Here is a 21130-nt window from a genome sequence, read left to right on the forward strand (position 1 = left end):
CACTTTTAACAGCCTTTTTCAGAGGGTAAAGGAGGATGGAGAGCAGCACCATTCCCAGAGGGAGCCCCTCAGCCAGCACATGTGTGAGGGATGGTGCCCCAGTCAGCTGAGGTGGATGAGCTGGCCCGGAGCTCTGTCCTGCAGAGCTGCTCACCCACCACTGCATCTGCCCTGGATTTCCTGCAGCACGGAGCTGCTCTCAGTTTCTGTGGATCACACCTGTGCTATCCCAGCTTGCTGTGGAGGGATCACTTCTGTCAGTAGTGGGGTATGTATTCCTTTCCTTTCTCACGGGCTCAGATCTTTTATTCCTTTTCCCCTGGCTCTCTCCACCATCTCGGTCACCCCTTTGACCATTGCTGCTGCTCCACTCTGTCTGCAGAACCCCCATGCAGAGTCTGAGCTGAGATCTCAGCCTCCTTTCATTGAAATCCCTGGACAGTGGGGTGCCCTCCTGTCCCTCCCATCCGCTGTATGGGCTGTGATGGGTGAGCTCCTGAGCAAGGCAGTGAATGGTTAAATACTCCCTCCTGTGAGAGTGTGTGAGGTAGGGTCTGAGCCCCACTGGGCAAGCAGCTCAGCAAACCCATGGGAAGATGTCATCCCTGCACTTCACAGCCTGTGAAATAACCACGCACAAGGGAGCAAAATTCTGACTGAGAAAGGATGAGCTCTATTTCCAGAGTCCCAACATGTCTATTGACTGCAATTTTTTTTCAATCTCTGGCTTCTGTGGGCTGGACAGACCCAACACAGGCAGTTCCTGTGTCACCTCAAGCAATAGCTGTTTCTATTCATTTGAACTGTTCACTCAGCTGCCTTGAGCCTGCTCTGGAGAAATGTGACATTTTCCATCCTCAGGGCACTGCAATGTACAATGGCTCTGTGAATGGGCTGTATCAGCTGGTGGTCTGGGAGCCTTTTGCAAGGAGGGAAGGCAAAACCTCTCTCCTCCCTCTTCCCAAACACCTGGGCAGCCCTCAGGGTGGGCAGAGGGGAGGTTGTCTGCAGCAGGGCAGGAGCTGAGCAAGTGCAGAGGCTGTGACTGCAGCCCAGCAGCACTGACAGGAGCACTTCTGCTGAAATCTGGAATCTCCTGCAGCATCTCCTGCGGCTTGTGCAGAGTTTGTTTGACCCTGGAGATACCCTCCTTGGCATACTGGGATGCAGTGCTCTGAGGCAGGATGAGTGCTGTGAGCCCCTCCTGCCTTGTATTGCCTCCTGTGCTGTAACCATGACGATTCAGAGTGCAGAGGTAGTTGTTGCTTTGGTGGAAGGGGCTAGAGCAGAGCTCAGCCACCTGCTGGGTACCATTCACCTCTGGGCCACCTCCAGCAGCAGCAGCAGCTCAGGTTTTGAGCTGGGCAGAAGTAGCAACAAAACCCAAAGATGCCATATTCACATCAGAAAGTGGAAACAACCCAGTGAGATTCAGGAAGATTATTATTCCTGCATGGCTGGAAATCCATTTAGAAGAATGGAAAGTAAAGCCATATCTGGTTACCCACTGAAATGGTATGTTTACACAGATTTCAACATCTCTGATATCTCATGATTCCTTGGTGCTGGAGAAATAGTTGCCACTTGCCTGTTTTATGGAGTTAATTGAAGCTTTCCAGAGCACCAGGTGCAGGCCAGCATCTGCTGTCTGTGGGTAGAGAGATTGTTTCAGCAGCTACAGGCTGCAACATCTTGCTCTGTCCTTGTATTTAGGCACAGAAAGGAACGGGTCAGATTTTCAGTCCAGGACTGACTTTGGAGACACAGTAATACCCTATTAAGGACATCTCTAATTCTGCTGTTTTATGCATTTCAGTGATTGCCATCAACCTGTTTGGTAAACCTCCTGTTGAAGGACCAGATAAATAGAAATATGGAGTTAGACACAAGGAGTGTGACCTCAGAACCAGCCTCTCCACTGAACAGTCCAGGGGAGGAAAAGATGGAGGTCGCTTCTGAACTGAGCAGCTCAGATTCGCAGAGCAGGGACAGTGGGTTCTTTGAAAGAGGTATTAAAACAATGTTAAGTATCCGGAAATCAAAACGAAGTCTGAAGAAAGAGAGAGGGAAGGAAGATTCTGGCACTTGGAATGCAAAAAAACTTCTGCAAACACTCAGGAGCTACGAGGAGAAAAAACCCACGATCTGTAATAGCGTGGAGAAGGTTGGTGAAATATGTGAGCCCATTGAAGCAAAACCTCTTTCAGGTAAGACACAAAACCACCAGTGCCATTTTCCTGGGAGGGTAAATGTAATGTTAATTTACAGTGTGCAAGGCTTGGGCCCAACAGAGGTGCTAAAGAACTGGGCACCCCTTGCATGGGCTTTTTGGGTGTTACCTGGCCCAGCCTGGGCAAGGCTCTGTCACTGAACATGCTGCTCTGTGGCCTCCTCTGCGTTAGTTTAGCCACATCAGCAGCCACTCTATCAACCTGTCAGGGTGATATTGCCCATCACACGGATCAGCCACCAAGCAGCTGAGCACAGTATGGGAACTGCTGGGCTGACAGTATCTACAAGTGCAGTGTGCTATTGCCTGCATTGCTGTCCTGGACAATTTCTGCTCTTTAGCTCTCAGACTAATGGTCCTCCAACTGTGCTCTGTAGGGTGCTGCAAGGCCTAGAGGGGAAGAAAGATGGTTTGGCTATGATTTGGCTTGGAAGCTCCACTTTGGTTCATAATCTTAGAGATTGCCTTGCAAAGAGACTCCCACAGATATTTTGCTCTCTTGCATTGACTTTCCACCTGTCCTCACAATAGCAGTGTTGCAAGTATTTGATTTTTGTCTTCCTCAGGCTGGTTACTCTCATGTGTTTTGTCAGCATTTTATAGCTAGGCCTCAGATGAATTATAACAATTCCCTTTAGTGTAGCTCTCACCTTTCCCCAGGTGTAAGCAGACTGCAATGACTTCGATTATGGTTTGAGCACTGCTGTCCTCCACCTTCTCAGGGCAGAGGTGCTACAATGCATTCACCTGCATAGACTGAGGTGAAACATGACTTGGCCTTTCCTCAGCCTAAATTTCTAGAAAGAAATTCTTGGTGTACTGCACAGGGTGCCACAGGGATCAGATGCATGGGCTAATGCTGCCTCACTGCTGTAATGTGCTCTGCTGGGCTGGGAAATGATTTATTGCTTTACATCGATACATTGTGAGCTTGGTAAACTGGATCTGAGCCCACCTCATAAACTTGGCTAGTCTGATCTCCAAGGGTCAGAGATGAGGAGTGGCAGAAAATGTTATCACAAGCTTTCTGATCTTCTGAAATAAACGAGCTGAAAAATTGCATGAATAAGGCCCATTCTCTGCCCAATAGCTTGTGTTTGGCCTGGACTCGAGCAGCTCTGTCAGAAACACATCCCATCCTGAGATAATATGACAAGTGATGGAGATTCCACCACGTGCACCATTAAGCTGCATAATAGTTAATTGCCTTTCAATTGTCTTCCTTCAACCACCAGCTGGCTGATCTTGTATTGCTGAATTAAAGATCCATTTAGCACCCAACATCACCTCCCTGAATAATTATCCTAGATGGTGATTAAATGGTGTTTTCTCACTTTGATAAACAGAACAGAATGTATTTCTCTAGTCTCTCACTGCAAGCATTTGTGTAAACACAGGTTTTATATTAAATTATCTAGAAGAGTCCAACTTAATTGATAGAATTTCTCTCCTTTCTGAGTGCAGAAGCAACTGTAGCACCATAGAGGCACGCAACGATCTATGTGTTCTATGACGCATCAATAGTTTGGTTATTTGGCATATTTCTGTCTTCATACAGATACTCTAATGCTACAAAAATTACTTGGTACATATGACATAAAACCTGTATGCAAACAAGCCTAAGGGCAGAAATTATGTGCTATGAACCAGTCCTTCTTTGAGTGCTCTCCAATTTTTCTGTATCATTTTGTATGTGTATGTCCCAGAAGCAGTGGCCACACATGCCTAAGGGATACCCTTTCCCTTCTCTTAGTATTTTATTTATGCCCAGTGTCAGAGTGGGATCTCCTGTTCAAAGCTTCTGTTAGGGAGATGGAAAAGGGTGCGAGCTTCTCGGGATCTCTCAACAGCTAACAGTGCTCTTGGATCTCCTGAACTCATGGCAAATACTTCTCATCTTACTGGCAAATAGGCATGAGCAAGACTTTGCAAAACAAATGGGAAACTCAGTAGACCTCAACCACTTTGGGAGGAGCAGTATTGGGTGACTTCCCCCCAGCCAACACCAGCCTGTTCTGGCAGTGGGTGCCAAAAGCAAAGGAGGTGGAGAAACCCATGTGAGATCTGAGTACCAGGAGCACCACAAATCCACAGGTTTAGATGCCCCTACAATGCCCACACCTCCCCAAAACACTGAGGGACAGCAGTGCTCAGCACTTGGTAAAAAAGCATCGCTGGTGTGAGGCAGTGCTTGGCACCTGACTGTGGGCTTACAGACAGGAGGCTCTCAGGGCCCGGCTATCTCTGAGGACATGCTTGTGGGTTGGCTGGGACACACATAAGCATTGAGAAAGAGATCTGACCCAGGAGTTCAGGACACCCAAAGGGGTCTGTCCTGCTGTGCTCCCTCCCACTGCCCCTGCCAGAACCCTGGGCACTCTCCCTGCCCTCTTGGGCAGCACACTGAAATGCCCTTTCAGCCAGAGGTGCCTGAGCTGGGCTACACCACCATGGCCAACACAGCAGCAGAGCTGTGCTGAGCACAGTGGTATGCAGGAAAACAAGGACATTTATGCTAAAGGAAATCCTGCTGGTAAGGTATGTTCTGAACCATTCCTGCTGCCAGTTCCACCTCATCTCCACGCCAGCAGAGGGACAGAGCCAGAGGAGCAGAGTTTTATGCAGCCTGAGCCTCCAGTGTCCTTCTGTGCAACCTCACCAGCCATTGCTTGAGGCCTTCCTGCAGAGCTATCAGGTTTTTTTATATTTCCTGTCTCTGTAACCAGCTGTTTAGGAATGTGGCTCAATTTGCAGCGATTGCTTTTCCCACTGTTTTCCTCTCCTGCGTCCAAGAGGAGCTGAGGAGATCAGGGAGACCGAGGGGCAGTCTCAGAGGCACTGCTGGGACCTGACTATGAACAGCCCCCTGCAAGTCTCCCTGTCAGACATCTTGTCCTGTTACCAACCTGTCAGTAACCTAATGCCTGCTTTGTCCCAACCCCTTCCCCCTGTTTCTGCAGTAATGGAAATCAATGAACTTATTCAGAAAAGACAACTTTTGGAAGCATTTGCAAGTATCAAGCTAATGGAAGATGAGACTATCTCTGAACGGGATTCTGAGAAATACAGTGATAACCCCCAGGAGCTTGTACGGAAATCCAAGGATGTGGATTTGCTTTATAACTCCATCACAAATGCAATCAAGTCCATAGTGGAGGAAACACTGGAGGATCCCACTTTACAGCATACCATGCTGACCTCCATGGTGACTTTAATTGCCCTTGAAGAAGCAGCTCATTCCAGCACAGACAATGCTGCTCGTCCTGGCTCAGATTTACTGGGCAGGCCCAGAAAGTGGAGGGAGCAATGGAGGGAAGCTGTCAAGGAGAGCGCAAGAAAAAGAGTCCTGAAGGCACCCATGGCATCAAGGGAAGAGGCAACTTCTTGGCTTGATCTCCACTTACATTTCCTCCAGGAACACCTGAGGGAAGATTTACTGAAAATCAAGTCATCAGTAAAAAAATGCTATCCAGAGGAGTACCAGGTGTGTGACACATATGTGGAAGCTTTTCACAATGCCATTGCCTCACATTTGCAAGAACTCTCCCAGGGACCACTGGACTTCCACGAGCTCTACACCTTGCTTGACTGGGTGGCCAACACCTACCACAGGTGAGCTGCTGTGTTTTCCACAATGCTTCTGCCTCCTCCAGGGAGCCATGGGGATGTGGGGTACTCCAAAAGCACCAGACCATTTTCAGTTTTCCATGCAAGCAAGCAAGCGAGATGCAGTGACTACAGTGGAGCCAGGTAGCAAATCTGTTAATAGGTGGGGACAAAGGTCTGTGGATAAAGCACTTGCTGCTTTTTACAGATCTACATCACCCCATTTCCCCCTCCCTCTCCCACTTGCTGTTCCCATGTGCCAGGAAGCTCCTCCCTGCATTTGATAAACCTGCTCTGATAAACTTGCTCCTTTCTGCATATATTGCAAGATCCAACAGCTGTTCAGTAACTTTTCCAGGCACAGGCAGGGGCCTGTGGGGGATGTCTTCTTCCTGTTTAATTAAAATTGTGATACATTTGGAAACGGCCCACGTTAACCCCCATGCATGGGGTCAGAGTCCTCTAAAACAGGAGTCAAGACATCATGGAGGGTAATTAGACACATGAAAACAAAGGTTCTGTCTCAGATGTGTCTGTTGGTTGAATGGGAGGGGTTTAAGACATAGCTCCTTGCAGTTCAGGGGTCTGGAAAATAAGCATGTAAAAGAGTTCTGTCAAAGCAAAATTGTGTCTGTCCTGGTAGCTGGCCTCCAGGTATGGTCTGAACCAGATGTTCAAGGAAGGGAGAAACACAAACCCACTGGAGTCCTCAAATAAAACAAGGAAGGAGTGAAGGCAGGACTTTCAGCACTGAGCCAGCCAGTGGGTCAAAATGGTCAGAAAGGAGGCAGTGACAGAGCAGGGCAAGCAGCAGCACACTGTTGTCCGGAACATCCCTAGCCTGGGGTAGCTTTTGGGTAAGAAACATTTCCATTGCAGTGGTCTTTGTTTTGAACAGCCCTCAAGAGGTTTCTTCTGTGAACTTACCCAGTCGCTCTTAAAACCCCACCTAGAGTGTGGTGAGCATAATAATGTATGTAACCCCCCCAGTATCACAAATCCTGCAAGATCTCATCTGAAGCGAAATTCCTGCATGGCCCCACCTGCCATTGCAGGAGAGCAAGGAAAGAAATGAGCTTCAGCAGCCAGATTCTGCACCAAAGAAAAATGCCCCCGCCATATTTCTCTAAATTGCTGTGAAAGGGTTTATTGAGATTCAGTTGTTTTGGGCACTGCTTGCAATTACCTGGCTGTTCTGGGCTGTTTCCATTTGATTTTCCCATTCAAAAAAACCTCATTGTCTCTTGGAATAAATAATAAAAAAGGAGGAGATTGACTGACTCAAACTCATTATTGATGTTACAATTCAAACAAATGAGAAAAAGAAAATTAAAGAGGTGGGAATAATCCCCTTGGATACACATTTTTCCTTTCAGTTGTGGTGGAGAGTGAGTATTTAAATCTATGTTCTCCTTTAAAAGGAGCAGTAGGCTCTGGCAGCAGCTGGGTTGTGCAATGCTCCACGTGTGGAGATGCTCCTCTCTGGGAAATCTGAACCATGACCACGGAAGCATTGACTCCAGGACACTACCAGCAGGCTGGACTTATTTTATGCTGAGCAGTCACTCGGCAGCAGCCTGACCTTGTACATTACAGTTCTTCCTTGTATCTGAACCCAACTGTGGGCACAGTGTTGGTGTGGCAATGGGAACCCTTTTTGGTGGCTGAGGAAATGTGCAGGCTGTATGTAGGACATTGCAGCCATGTTCCTCAATTAACAATATGACAGCTCAAAACCTAGACCCCACCTTCATGAAGGGCATGAATATTTTCTTCTTTCTCTTTTCCACCTTCACTGCCCTGCAAGATGCAGTGCCTCCACAGTCTGTGGCAGGTTGCAGGAGTAGCACATTCAATTGTACAGGCTAATAACATTTTTCCTGCCCCAGAGAGAGGAATGCAGGCACTCCCTCCCTTCCCCTGCTTCTGAGCTAATCAGCTGTCCTGATTACATGTCAGTCCAGAGGAAAGTGAGCAGCAAAATCTCGTGTCAGCTGAGCCCTCTTTGGAGTCAGACTCTGTAGCTGCACGTCTACCCACCACTTCCATCTGCAGGGGAACATGGCTGGTGTCCCAGGCATGGGAGTGCCTTCCAGGTCCTGCTCTGCCACCTCCTCTGGATCAGGATAACGCACAGAGACAAATCACAGGCTGACATGAGCTGTGATATGACACTGCAGGGGAGGCAGGGAGATGGGCTAACTCCAAAGCAACGTGCTACTACAGGAATTACCCTGAAAGGCATTTTGCAGGCTTCTAGTCAAATGAATCAGCTTCACGTTGTTTATTTTAAAGAGTAAAATCTCATAGCACTTTTCATGTCCAAACAACTCAGGAGTCTCATGATTTCTGAGGTGGGCTGGAACCTTAGATCATTTTGGGTTTGAATAATTAGGATTTTGAATAGAAAGGAAAGATTTTCTTGTTAAACCTTGAAAACAAGCAGCACAATTTAAGCTTTAAGTATATTTCTCATGGCTTAGTAATTATGTAGCTCATGCTGCATGAATATTCTATCAGTTTATTCACACTCTGAGGCATTATAATTTTTTCATTTTATTCTTTCCAGTGAACTCTTTCTGGGTCATCCTGAGCTCAAACCAGAGGTTAAGACAGAAAATCTGTCCTTGCTGTTAACACCAGCTGATTGGGATAAACTGAAAAACGACTACATTGCTTCGGCAAAGGTGAGAGTTTTGACCTAGTCCCCATGTGCCTCCCAGGGAAGGTACAGGAGCCCCAGCCTCCCAGACAGAGGTCTTGGATGACTACATTGTGGTTTCCAGCCCCACCAGGTGCTGAGTCCTATTGGCCCCACACAAAGTGGCCTGTCCTCTAAAGCAAAAAATTCCTGAATACCAAGCAGAGCGAACAGGACTGTACCAGACCCACTCAGTATGGCAGACACTTACTGAAAGGTCGTTGCTGGGTTTCAGTAGATTGTACTTTGCATTGCAAAGTCAGGGACAAAGGCATTCTAGCAGCTACTGTCCCTGTGTGGGATCTCCTCCAGCCCATCGGAGGTGTGCTATTGACAGACTTTGGGCATCCCCCACCAGAGCACACACTCATGGTTTGTGTCCTCTGATGAAGGCACTTCCCTGTTGTCTTTCTGCAGTCCTTGTCTGGCACCCTGTGTAAGACTTTCCTGGCTCTTTGCTGGGCTCAGACATCTTCTTGCAAATAATTTCTGAATCAGGGCACAGCTCAAGGTGAGCTCAAGGTACCCAGCTGAATGAAATCAGTTTTGCTTCACCGTGCTGGTGAAAGATCACTTTGTTTCACCAGCAACAAGATTGATTTATCAGCCAGGACTGAATGGTGCTGCTGCTTACCTGACTGGCTGTACCCTGGAAAGGACTGGTTTGATCTTTAATCCTGACCTGGTGCATTCCATGTGCTGGAGGACTTTGCAATCAAACAAACAGCTGACCCACTGTTTCCCTGCCAGGAGAACGACTCTCCTTTGATTTGGGAGTACCTTGCACACACAGAGCACAGCTCCTGATTTCTCCTGAGGTCTGGAGCAAGGCCTGTGACTGTGCTCACCTTTCCACCTTGCCATGCCGTGCGTGATGGCGCACCCATGTGCTGATGGAGCAAAATGCAGAGAGGTGCTGCACTTGTGTTTGCTTCATTATCCTGAGCTGCATGTTTCCTTCCTGTGTTTAACATTTAGGGGAAAATCAAAAGTTATTTTGGAAACATCCTGAGACTAGAGGTCACAGAGAAGTGGGAGAAGGAAGTTCATTTAGAAGAGAAGGAAAACCTCTACCACGCCTCACTCTCTTTTGATATTCAAACGGTATTTAATTAGCTGGGGGAAAGTGGGGGGGAGGGGAGGGGGTGTCTGTGGCTCCAGGGAAACTGGATCCTTTCCTTCTGGGGTGGAAGTACCGCCTCCTGCGATAATTTATGTAAGCCACACACTGGCAGAATACATTAGAGCAGAAAATGCCATTTATTACAACTTTTAGCTCTCCCGCTTGCCTTCTAGCTGCAAATTAAACCTGCTGTCAATTGTGTCAGCAACATAATAGGCAACTGATTTTAAAGTCCCTAAACCTCTTTGATTAGGAAGAAGAAAGAGAATTGGAAAAAAGGTGGAAAGAAAAGGTTTCTTTGAAAAAACCTTTGGCTTAAAGAACAACTTTGTCCCAGGGCTGTGGAAGCTGGGGAAAGGCTGTAGGCAGTGACAGCCACTCCAATTTAAACAGTACAAAAAACAAAAGCCCCTACTAGTTTAGGGACTACAGTGTAATAAAGGCAGGAGGGGTTTGGATTAATTCTCATCACTCAATTGGTTGAGTCACTTCAATTAAATAATACTAGCAGAAAAAGAGAGGGAGAGAGAAAGAAAGAAAATCAAAGAGTTTTGCCCATTGATGTGACTCTTTTTCCATAGAGGAATATGACACATTATGTGATCGCAGGGAGGGCAGGTCTGAAATGATTTAGCAGATGGATAGGAAGCCAAGGGAAGTACTAGAGTAGGACTGCAACACACCTCAGTCCAGAAGTGCAGCTGGGGTTGTGGGAATGGGAATCTGGGAGGAATTCCAGTGCAAATGAGAGTTCAGGGTGATGCTGACCCTCTGTGCTGCCCTGGTATCACTCCTGAGAAGGGGGCTTGTGTGGAGCCTCAGGGATGGGACTTATAGTCACCCTTATCATGGGGTCATACACGGGGACAGCTCAACTCCCCTTGGGCTTTGGGTTGGGGGAATTCCAGCAATTCCCCCAAAAGAGGAGAATGATACCAGGACACCCCAGAGCTCCAGCCAACACCGCCTCTAACTCACACTCAGACAGCAGAAGGGCATGAGGCTATTAGGGTGAATGATGACATCACAAATAATTTGGTGCTTCTTGACCCATTCTGCAATATAATTTTTAAAACTGCCAGAGATTAATGAAAACCTCCTGGCAACAGTTGCCCCTTTGCTAGGTGAGCCATTCTTACCAGCCAAAGCTGCATGAGATCCTTGAGCAGGATGTTTCACCAGGGCTTGTCCCACTCACTGGAGTGTCTTCGTTCCCTTTTCTAGATCATTGGACAGCACGTGAAGTTATCTGGAGCTATCAGCAGAAGCCTGGAAACAAAAATGCTTGAGTTGTGCATGGCAGAGCTGCTTGAATTCATACCAAGGTCATCACTGCTCTGGGCAGTACTTTCTTTCTAAATGAGTCCCATACTGGTAAAAAAAAACAGGAAAAAGGTCCAGGTACTGGACCAGACACTGGCACTGAGCAGGCACAACGCTGCTCCTGAGAGAATTAGAGATCACGATGAGCCCAGTAAATAGCAAGCTGCAAAACAGCTTGGAGGGAGTCGTAAACAGACCCAGATGGGACTCTTGTGAGTACAAAAATCTAATGTCAGAGGTCTGGAAAGTAGCTGCTACCTGGAAAGGGATGGGATCACTGCAGTCCCATCCACCCAGGACTTTTGTGACATGGGACACTGATCACTTGCAGCTTCAGTCATGAGCAAGCAGTGTTTATGGACCCCTCAGACCAAAAGCCGGTTTGCCCAAAACATCATTTAGGTATCCTGGGATGAGTTCTGCTGAGTGTTTTTCTCTGGCTATGGGCATAAAAAATGGCTGATGAGACCCTCTCTGCTATACCCTGGCAAAACACACAGATGGACTGCCTCCTGAGTCCCTTAAAATTTAGCCAGTGTCCAAAGGAAACTGCTGAATTAATGTTTTTTTCTTTTTTTTTTGTTCTTATTTTTTCCTTTTCTTTGTTCTCTCTTTTTTTTTTTCTTAATTTTTTTCCTTTTCTTTAGTTTTTAATTAAAAAAAAAAAACAAACCAAAAACAAACAACCAAAACCTGTCTAAAATGCAAGCTGGAGCTGCCAGGGCTTAAGCTTTTACTTAAACAAACCTGAGATGCAAGTGGCTGGGGCCAGCTCAAGCAGGTTCCTTTACCCTGACAAAGAATGGGACCACCAGGCAAAGGCTGCCTGAGCACACAGCCTCCTGCCTTCAGTGTGGATCTGGCTGTGAAACAGCTGTCAACCCCATGAAATTGGTGCTACAAAAAAAAACCAACTACCTAACAGCCACACTGAGGTTTTGGGGGGAGGGGAGGTAGGCGTGCTGCCCTATTCCTATACATCTTCTGTTATATAATCAGCCCTGTGTTCTCAAAAGGCACATAATATATTGCCCCAAAAGCCAGCGAAATGAAGGCTCAGACTTATAAGCCTGTGTACCACACCTGCAATTAAACCCTCAGCATGAGGAAAAGTCAGAGATTTGGCCTCCCAACATCCCTGGCATCTCTCCAAAAGCACTGCGTACCTGTTCAAGCGAGCACATCCTAAACCCACAATTATCTGCCATCTATTCCCTCCACTGCACACTCTTGTTATGACAGCTGGAAAAAACTTGCCTGCATACAGAGGGGACAGGTTGGGCCAGCCACGGGTGTCTCCTGACACCACCACGTTCACAGAAGATGAGGCACCCTCAGTGCCCCACTGTTAGTGATACCTGGCTGTATTTTCCTACAGGTTTGAGCAGGAGTTCATGGCGTGGAGCACTGCCCAGGACAGCCCCATCTTTGTGCCCTACCTTGTTGCCTACATCAACAGCTTCCATGACCTGGTGTAAGTCTGCTCCCCCTGAACCACTTTTCTGGGGTCTGGGGGGTTGGCAGGATCTGGAAAGGAAAGACCAAGCTGTCCTTGAGGTGCCCTGGTGAGTGCTCAGCCTCCAGCCCTTCTGATCTCACAGATTTCCCCCAAGGGAAGCAAATAAAAGCCACAAGGGTGAAGATACAGAAATATGGATGGGTGCAGTGCTTGCATGAATTTTGAACTCATTTTCAGAGCATCTTTTTCATCCTCAGGGGAGGTTTTTTTTTCCTTTTTTTTTTTTTTTTTTTTTTTTTTTTTCTTTCTTGAGGTTAGCAGAATAAACTCAGAAACATGGCCTCAAGGCTGCCTTTGGCACTGGGCTGGAGGAAACTCCATGAAAGCACTCAACCCAAAAATAAATGCCTGCCATTGCTGCTGGCATCTGGAACTTCCAGGGCTTTGCTTGAATTAGTTACTTCAGGCCACATGTTGGAAAGTGCCTCTGATGAACAGGTATCCTCAGGCTGAGTGTCAAGGATCTACCACACACCCCATAAGTAGGACGGTGCCAGTGAGTGCATGTACCAGGGTCTGCTCCATCAGCCCCATGCTGAGGTCCAGGGGCTCATCAGCATCTGGGGACATCTTTGCCACACAGATGTGGTGCCTTTTTTTTTTTTTTTTTTTTTTTGTCAACCCGGGAAAACGCCACAAGGATTAGCGTGTGGGCTCTGGCCACCCGAAAGACTGGGGTGTGATTTCCAGCCCCTGCTGCTGCACCGCTCCGGCAGGGATGCATATGTCAAGTATTATTCAGGGGATGGAGGGGATTTCGTGCTGTGTCTCGCAGGAGCCGACGGCTCCAGCCGCAGCGAGCACTACCGCCAGCAAGTCTCTAGATGGCACGGTCTCTCCAGCAATGCTCACCTCGCCGACGAAATGGCTTTCCCTGCCTGTTGCTGCTCCCGCGGGACATTGCTGCCTCTTCCCTGCTGGGCAGTGGAGAGGGGCTGAAGGGAGACGCCAGCCCCAGGCAGGGAGCTGGCAGTGTTTGGGTGATGGGTTTATTCCTGAGTCAAGTTAAACCTTCATCAGCCTGGGATGATGACTTGTGGGGCAGAGGTAGGTGTCCTAACAGCACGATTTTTTTGGGTGCTGGACCCAGACTTCAGGTGTTCATCTGGAGTTACAGTCCTGAGCTCCAGCCTGGGATGACAGGGATGGTGTTGGGTGCCTTGTAGTCCTGCCAGGGCAGCTCCAGACATACAAATCTGGGCAGTGACAGGAACCTGCTGTTCTCTGTGGTTACAGCAGTGGATGGGGCACATCCAGGGATGCTCAGGCATCACTGGTGATGCTTCTTTTTGTGATGGTGCTGCCTCAGTTCCCCACCTCACAAACACTGAGCATGTTACAGTGGGACGGGGATGGAAAGTGAGAAGAAATCCAGGAGGTCACAACGCCCCTAAAGCACTCACACACACTGGGAATTTCATTAACCTCCCAGAAGTTTACTTTCTCGCAAGGTGAAACATCACAGAAGTATGTCACTGTCCTTAGGAAATTCCACAGGTTTCCATCCCTGCAGTTACCATCCCAGCTGCTGCTGATAGACATTGTGTGGAGTGAATCAGACAGGCTCTGGGGGACACAGGGTCAGCAGCTTTCCCTTCTCTGGCTTTATTATTTACTTTTCCCCCATAGCCTTCTGTTCTCTCCCACGTACCTGGAAATAATTTTGCAACTGGCCTACGCACCTGCTCTGCATGGCTGCACTGTCCCACCTGATGAGGAAGTCTGAGGGGGTTTTTAACCACAGTTACTCATCTATGGTTAATTTTCAGTGTACAGGATTGTGCAAAAAGAACCATTACTTTGACTCATTAAGTGTTTCCAAGAGGAAGTAGTAGAAACACAAGTTTATTTAAAAATAATATCCAACATGCCAATCCAGATAACATGCTTAGGGCCGTGTAATAGTTTACATTTTAACATTAACTCATTGGTGATCTCTGTCTCTCTGTAGGTCAGGGTTAGAAACAACGTTTGAAGTCAATACTGAGGAACTGCAGAAGATTTTGGCAGCTCTGACAAGGAACTTCACAAATATTTTTTTAACAAAATTAAGAACAAAAACACAGGTAAGAGGATCTTGGCCACATTATTTCCTCATTATAAGGGTTATGTGCAGCAGCTGAGGGTCATTGCCCTTCCCTTGTCTCACCAACTAAGCCTCATTTTGAGCACATGACATTATGGTCCCTCCAAAATGTATTTATCACCTGTGGAAATCCCCCTTAAAAAGCAACACTTCCAGCATCCTGGGAATTTTTTGCTATGAGCAATGGTACATTTTTCAAGCTGTTAATAGCAATCAAAAGAAAAGGATATTTAGCAGCTTCCAGTCTCTCAGGCAAAGCAGTGGGGAAAATTTTATCTGAAGTGAAGCACTGGAGAGGCCAGCTGAACACCACCAATGGGGTGCTTTTCCTTCTATCAAGTCATTTGGATTTTTCAGGACTTTGACTTATTGATTCATAGATCTACCATCACAGTCTGTCAGAAACCTCTTCAGATAGGACAGAATTCATTCTGGTAGGGGTGATTTTTCCAGGCTGTTCCCATGGTGACAAAAGACTGATTATTCCAGAATGAGAATGCTAAAGGTCTTGTATCAACTGATAAAACTCTGATAAAATTTGACTTCTGTTAAGAGGTCTAAAAGGCAATGTGCTGCAATGAGGTTTGTGCTTCTCAGGTGATGTAGATGAACCTTTCTGCTCTCAGCCAGTTGGGATCTGCTAGCTCCAGCTGGCATTATAGAAGACATGGGGGAAATCAAGCCTTTGGTCCCACCCCTTTTCACTTACCCTAATTCACTTTCTAAATCCCCAAACATAACTTCCAGAAACCAGGACAGTCATGGAATTTCTCCAGCCTAAGCCAAGCCCTCCTAGCCAAGGGGACTTTCCAGTGACTGCAGATCTTGCCTTGGAGTCTAAGCAGCAGATGAGGAAAGGCCCTGAGCCAAGGTATTGAGCAAGAGAGCTGAAATGTCGTGAGAACTGAGAGAAGCCGAGTCAAAGCATTTCTAAACAACTCTCAGGCAGGCTGGGAGCACAGCAAGGGGGGAGATAACTGGGAAGGAGATTGCCAGGAGTCTAAAGACAGAGAGTATGAGAGCTAGGAAGAGAAAAGGGGACATGCCAGAAGAAGGATATTTTGCATTTGACCTTTAGGGAAGGGTCTTCCAGGTCCCACAAGTTTTTAGCAGATATTGCTGTTTCTATATGAAGGTACATTAGCTCTATGGACCCAACAAAGGAAAATAACCTGTTAAGGACACTTGGTCAGAGTACCTTGTACCCAGGACAGGTGGGAAACAGTGCCATCACTCCCATGTCATCCCTAACCATGAGGCATAAATCTGGAGATGCTCCCAGCTGCCATTCTCCCCACCACCACATCAGAGCAAGGAGCACAAGGAAAATTCCAGCAAGACTTCATGCAGGTCTGCAGGAGTACAGAGAGCCTCCTGGAATGGCTGTAAACACGAAGAGCTTGATTTCCTTATGGAGAAGGCTGTGGAGGTTATGGATTACTGGGTTAATTTCCAAGAGATTCACTACCAAGTGAATTTTCGTTTCCATGTAACACTGGCATATATGGTTACCCACCACAGCCTGTTCTAGTCATGCCTGAGTTGCTTGTGATTAACATTCTCATCTCTTTCTTCCCCAATACATTAAAGAAACAAATTTATTTACCTAAAGAAATAGAGTTGATGGACCAGAAGGTGGCACAGAGCAAGGAAATGAGGTATCCTAAATAAGTCTTTAATGCCAAAACATCTCCTGCTCAGGGCATGATGCTTCTCCCCTCTGCAGTGGGTTGCCTACCCAGGAAGGGGATACATGGGTGTCAGTTCCCTGGGGTAGAGAGAGAAACCCAGCCTGCTCCTCATGTGTCTTCATGCAGAGGGGGTGCTCTGTGCTTTCCGTTCAAGCCTGAGATCAGGTGTATAGCTGGGTGCCTTCAGCTAGGGCATCATCAGCTACTCTGAACATACCCATGCCATCAGTGAGTTGGTCTTTTTTCAGCCACTCCTTAAGAAAATCCTGACCAAGACCTGGATTTTGGCGACGGAAAGGCCGGACTCTCTGGTGTCGGCAATCTCGCAGTTCTCTGAGCACCTGCAGCACATGAAGAAGCCCCTGGGGCAGGTAGGCAGCCAGTCCCACACCTGGGCATAGGAATGCTGAGGGGCCACACCATCATTTTCAGGCTGTGGTAAGACCTGCAGACTCCTCTGTAACAGTGGTTGCTTTTTGTAACTCTGAGGGCTGCAGACATGAGTGTGTGCTGATGGTGTGCTGCCTTCCTGTACCTCCCCTATGCCCTCAGGTGCTGCCAAAGACCTGAGGGCTTTCCCTGCCCTCTCTCACTGCCTTGGCCTTGAATGGACAAAAAACACCATGAGGTTTGCTTCTTTTTAACCAGGAGCTTCTACATGAAGTTCATAAATACGTGGTGAAGGAATATGTCACACAGATCATCAAACCCAGATGGAAAATGAACAGGGAGACACGTCAGCAAGTCAGCAGAAAGATGAGCCAGGAAGCTGCAATCATTCACAATACACTCATTGATCAGGTATGGGAGTTGTTTCTTGGCATCCCCTGGCTGTCCCACTCCCAGAGGTGCAATTTTCCCACTTGGCTTCACAGGGACCAGGCAGCAGGCTCTTGAGGAGGACAAGCCTCAAGAAATATAGAAGTGCTGAAAAGAGTGAGCAGGGTGCTTACTGCAGGTTCATGGTGTGGGTTTCCAGCCTGGCAGCCTCTCTGCATTGGCAGCTTGAGCATGTTCAGCCAGCAGCTCTCTGACGGCAGCACTTGGTGTTTTAATGTGTTCCCAGGGAGCTTTGTATGGGATGGTTCATGTGCTGTAGGATCACACTCATCCTGTGGCAGCTTCTTCCTGGGCCTGTTCCCTCAGGCCATGGGATGCACTTTGTCACCAAAGGATCCCTGCCCTGGATACAGCTCATGGAGTTGAGTCCCATAAGGATTTCCATCTGGGTACACAAGTCTGTGTACAGCAGGGTGTGGGGAGAAAGCGATGGGAGTCTGAGTGTTTTGTGATGGACAACTGTTACAACCTGACCCTAAAGGTGGGGTAACTGAGGTTCCTGTTAATAAATCCCTTGGGCAAGATTAGAGCAGCACAACACTGAATGACTGGTGTGAGATATATAGATTAGATAGGTAGATAGATAGATAGATAGACAGATGGATGGATGGATGTGTGTATCTCTGTATGTGTGTGTGTTTATATGGCTGGTTTATTTTAAAACAATTTGATTACAATGGAAAGGAGATATGTAGCCATTTTGGTTATTACCTATAGTAATATAACATTATAAAAGTATAAAAATATCACTTAAGAAAATATATAAGGAAAAGTAAGAAAGTATAAAAGCAGATAGCAGAGAGGAAGGTATCACCACCTGTAGATCCAACAAGACTTGATTGTTGCAGGTTAGGGGTCTGCTGGTAAAAACAATGACAGCAGTTGGTTGAGTTGTTAACCTTTAACATTCCTGTCTCTCACAGCAACAGTCTGGGATTTTCAGGGAAGTCAGAGTTGAATTAATTGGATTTTGTGGAAAGTCAGGCATCCAGGGCACTAAATCCCATCTCAGAGATGAGGCACATGAAACTATCAAGCAGCAGGAGGTGAAGTCTCTGGCATCTGCTACTATGCTACTATACACAGCCACAATGCCCTGCTCAGGGTCTGGCTTGCTTGGGTGCTTGTGAGGATGGGGAAGTTCAGAGTCAGGCCTGGGAGAGCCCCCAGGGGTGCCTTGCCATTGCCACCCAGCACCCTGCTGCTGCCTGAGGCAGCCTGTCCTGCCTGCACCAGTCCTGGCTCACTCCAGTACATCCCACTGCCGTGCTCTCCCTGCAGGGAAAAAGGCATTTAGCATTTAGCGGGTGCTGCTGTCCCTGATGTCCCCATGTGATTCTTTGTCCACAGGGCTCCAAAGCTGACTGGCTCCTCCCCGTCATATATCACATTGCCAGTATCACTGGGGAGAATAAAAAAGACAAGATCAAGGCATATGTCAAGGAGCTGTGCCAGGACTATCCAGACATCAGGTACGTGAAGTGGCAGATGCCAGAACTGTTGGGCTCCATCCCAAACAGCACCAGCTTTTCCTGTGCCTGGGCTGAACTCTTCAGCTTCTTTTTGTGGGTGGCCACACATTAGAGATCAGGATGCCAGCAACAGTGGGAGCCTCAATTTATTTTTCTCTCTTTATGGCTGCACACTTTTTCTATTTTTCCCCTGTGTGCTGTATCATATTATGTACATAAATTACCTTCAAAGCCCTTTCATTTTAGAATAGAACGGAATGGAATGTGATTGAATAGAATAGAACAGAACTGAACTATTTCAGTCTATTAGGAAGGGACTTGCAGTGATAATCCAGTCCAACTTCCTGATCACTTCAGGCCTGACCAAAAGTTAATGTAAATTATTAAAGGCATTGCCCAAATGCCTCTTGAGCACTGACAGGCTTGGGACATCACCTACCTCTCTAGGAAACCTGCTCTAGCACCTCATTTAAAAAATGCTTCATAATGTCAAGTCTAGAGCTCCCCTGACACAGTTTTGAACCATCCCCATGCATTCTATCATTGAATTCCATTTTATTGCTCTAAATGAACTTTATTTCACAGTGAAGCTCCAGTTTGTTTTCCACTGCATCACCAGTATCAGCCCTGTTTGCCAATTTGCAGGCTCCAGATTTGGAGCAAATAGTTTGTCTCCTGTTCCCAGACCCAGACCTCAAAGTGTGGCAGCCATTGACACAGATCAGCTGCAATTTCTGAATTGGCCTCAACACAGCCATTAAATTTTGGAAAAAATTACAAATTCTTTCTTTTGTACTTTCCATTTTCTGTTCCAAGGCTGCATCTGGAAAATTTAAAACTCCTGGAAAAGTAAAGAAAGTGACTAGCTCTGTGCATTGCTAAGCAGCTGCAAATAAGAAGTTACCTTCTCTTCTACAGCTCTTCTTTCAACTACTGAGAATGAATATCAGTAGTACAGATTGCAATAAATTCCATTTCATCAGAGTAATTTCAGAAAAAACCAAAAAAACCCCACCAAAAGTTTAATCACTGGATGACATTTATACAATCAAAATAATCCATTAGATTTAACTAATTGCTAGAATACTGTAGTGGACCCTCAAATATTGAAAAAAAAAAAAAAAGATCACATTAAATATATTCACTTCTCCCCAAAACTGAGGCTCAACATTTTTCATAACTAGATTTAACTTGCGTGGTTCAGATATTCCTCAGGCTTATCTGTGTGGGGGAATTCAAGACATGGATATGTAAAGGAACAATTGTTCCTGAGTAATTTCCTAGGTGAACATACCTATCTTACAAAAAAAAAAATCCCTACAAACAAAAAACCAAACAAATAAATAAACCCCAATAAGGGTTTAATCCCAGTGGCCAGACTAAGCTGAAAAAGAGGCAGTTCCTGGTCTGGGAAGGAAGGGGGAGGTAAATGACGGCTAATCATCAATGATATTTGAAAACCATTTTCCAGTCAGAAAAGCCATTTACAAGGCCATTATTTGTGCTAGTTTTTCATCATTAGCCTCAGTCCCAAGCCAGGTTTTAAGGCTTGTCCTCTTGGTTTATTTAATTTCTGTTTTTCCATTATTGAGTAACATTATTTTAACAATGAAGTTTGGAAAACGAGGCGGAACCTGCTGGACCTGCATTGCTTCCTGTTCAGGTCCCTGTTAATTTTTCCCCTGAGCTCTCCGAGACATTGCTGAATTTGTATACACTGAGATTACTGGAACAGAGTATGTTTCCAAGTTGGCTTTCCAGCTCTAATCTAATTAGTGTCTATCAGCTTCCTAAATATTAGCACTTCCATTACTCATCTCAAAATAATCATCACACAAAAGGTCCACAGCTACTCTGGAAAACATGCAAAGGGCATCACGGGTGTGGAGAGAGAGGAGGAAATTCCCTGCAGCACCAGCAGCAGGAGGCTGTCCCACCAGTGTGGTGTGGCAGGAGCTGCTGCTCGCTGGTTTGATACCTCCAGAGGCTGCAGACTCCCATGCTGGTGGCTCCTCCGGTGTGGCAAGGAGTCAGTCCCTGGCACTTTGCTATAGCCTTGCTCTGTCTCCAGCATAGCTGTTGGTTGCTAACAACAACCATCTTGCTCTGGGATGGTTTTGCTGGCTAGATCTGAGCCAGGTCTTGTTTGATTTCTGCAGGAAGGAGCACATCCTGGCCATCCTGGCGCTCCGGGGGCTGGGGCGCGCCAGGAGAGCGGCGATTTTTCGGCAAGTGTGCCACACACAGGAGAGCTCCAATGGAGGGAAGGACAGTACACTCTTCACTGAAATTGATGTTCCAGTAATCTGCAGCTGCTTCTAACACAGGACCAAAGTCAGCATCCTGCCTCCTCCTACACTGCCTTTACACATGATCCAAAATCTGCTAATCCATCTTGCTCCCCTGCAAACCCAAACTTTTGACTGCTGTGGAGAAAGGAGTAGTTCCCTGAACTTGCTACCCAGAGTTCAGAACCCAAAGACAACAAATGCACCAAGACACCAACCTCCTGTGAGAGCTCCTGGGCAGCAGCTCCAGC

At 46.8% G+C, this 21130-nt stretch overlaps 1 protein-coding gene across 1 annotated transcript; it reads left to right on the plus strand.

Annotated features, from left to right (window-relative positions):
• Positions 1 to 1873: 1873 nt before the first annotated feature.
• Positions 1874 to 20913, plus strand: EXOC3L4 (exocyst complex component 3 like 4). Its single transcript, XM_041476397.1, has 11 exons — positions 1874 to 2207; positions 5191 to 5842; positions 8406 to 8523; positions 9516 to 9641; positions 10885 to 10985; positions 12362 to 12457; positions 14454 to 14568; positions 16528 to 16650; positions 16928 to 17080; positions 18470 to 18591; positions 20751 to 20913. Exons 1-11 carry the CDS (start codon positions 1874 to 1876, stop codon positions 20911 to 20913), a joined length of 2103 nt encoding a protein of 700 aa, XP_041332331.1.
• The last annotated feature ends 217 nt before the right edge of the window (positions 20914 to 21130 follow it).

This window comes from Pyrgilauda ruficollis, unplaced genomic scaffold (assembly GCF_017590135.1).
Source record: "Pyrgilauda ruficollis isolate IOZ18807 unplaced genomic scaffold, ASM1759013v1 scaffold38, whole genome shotgun sequence".
Classification (NCBI taxonomy): Eukaryota; Metazoa; Chordata; class Aves; order Passeriformes; family Passeridae; genus Pyrgilauda; species Pyrgilauda ruficollis.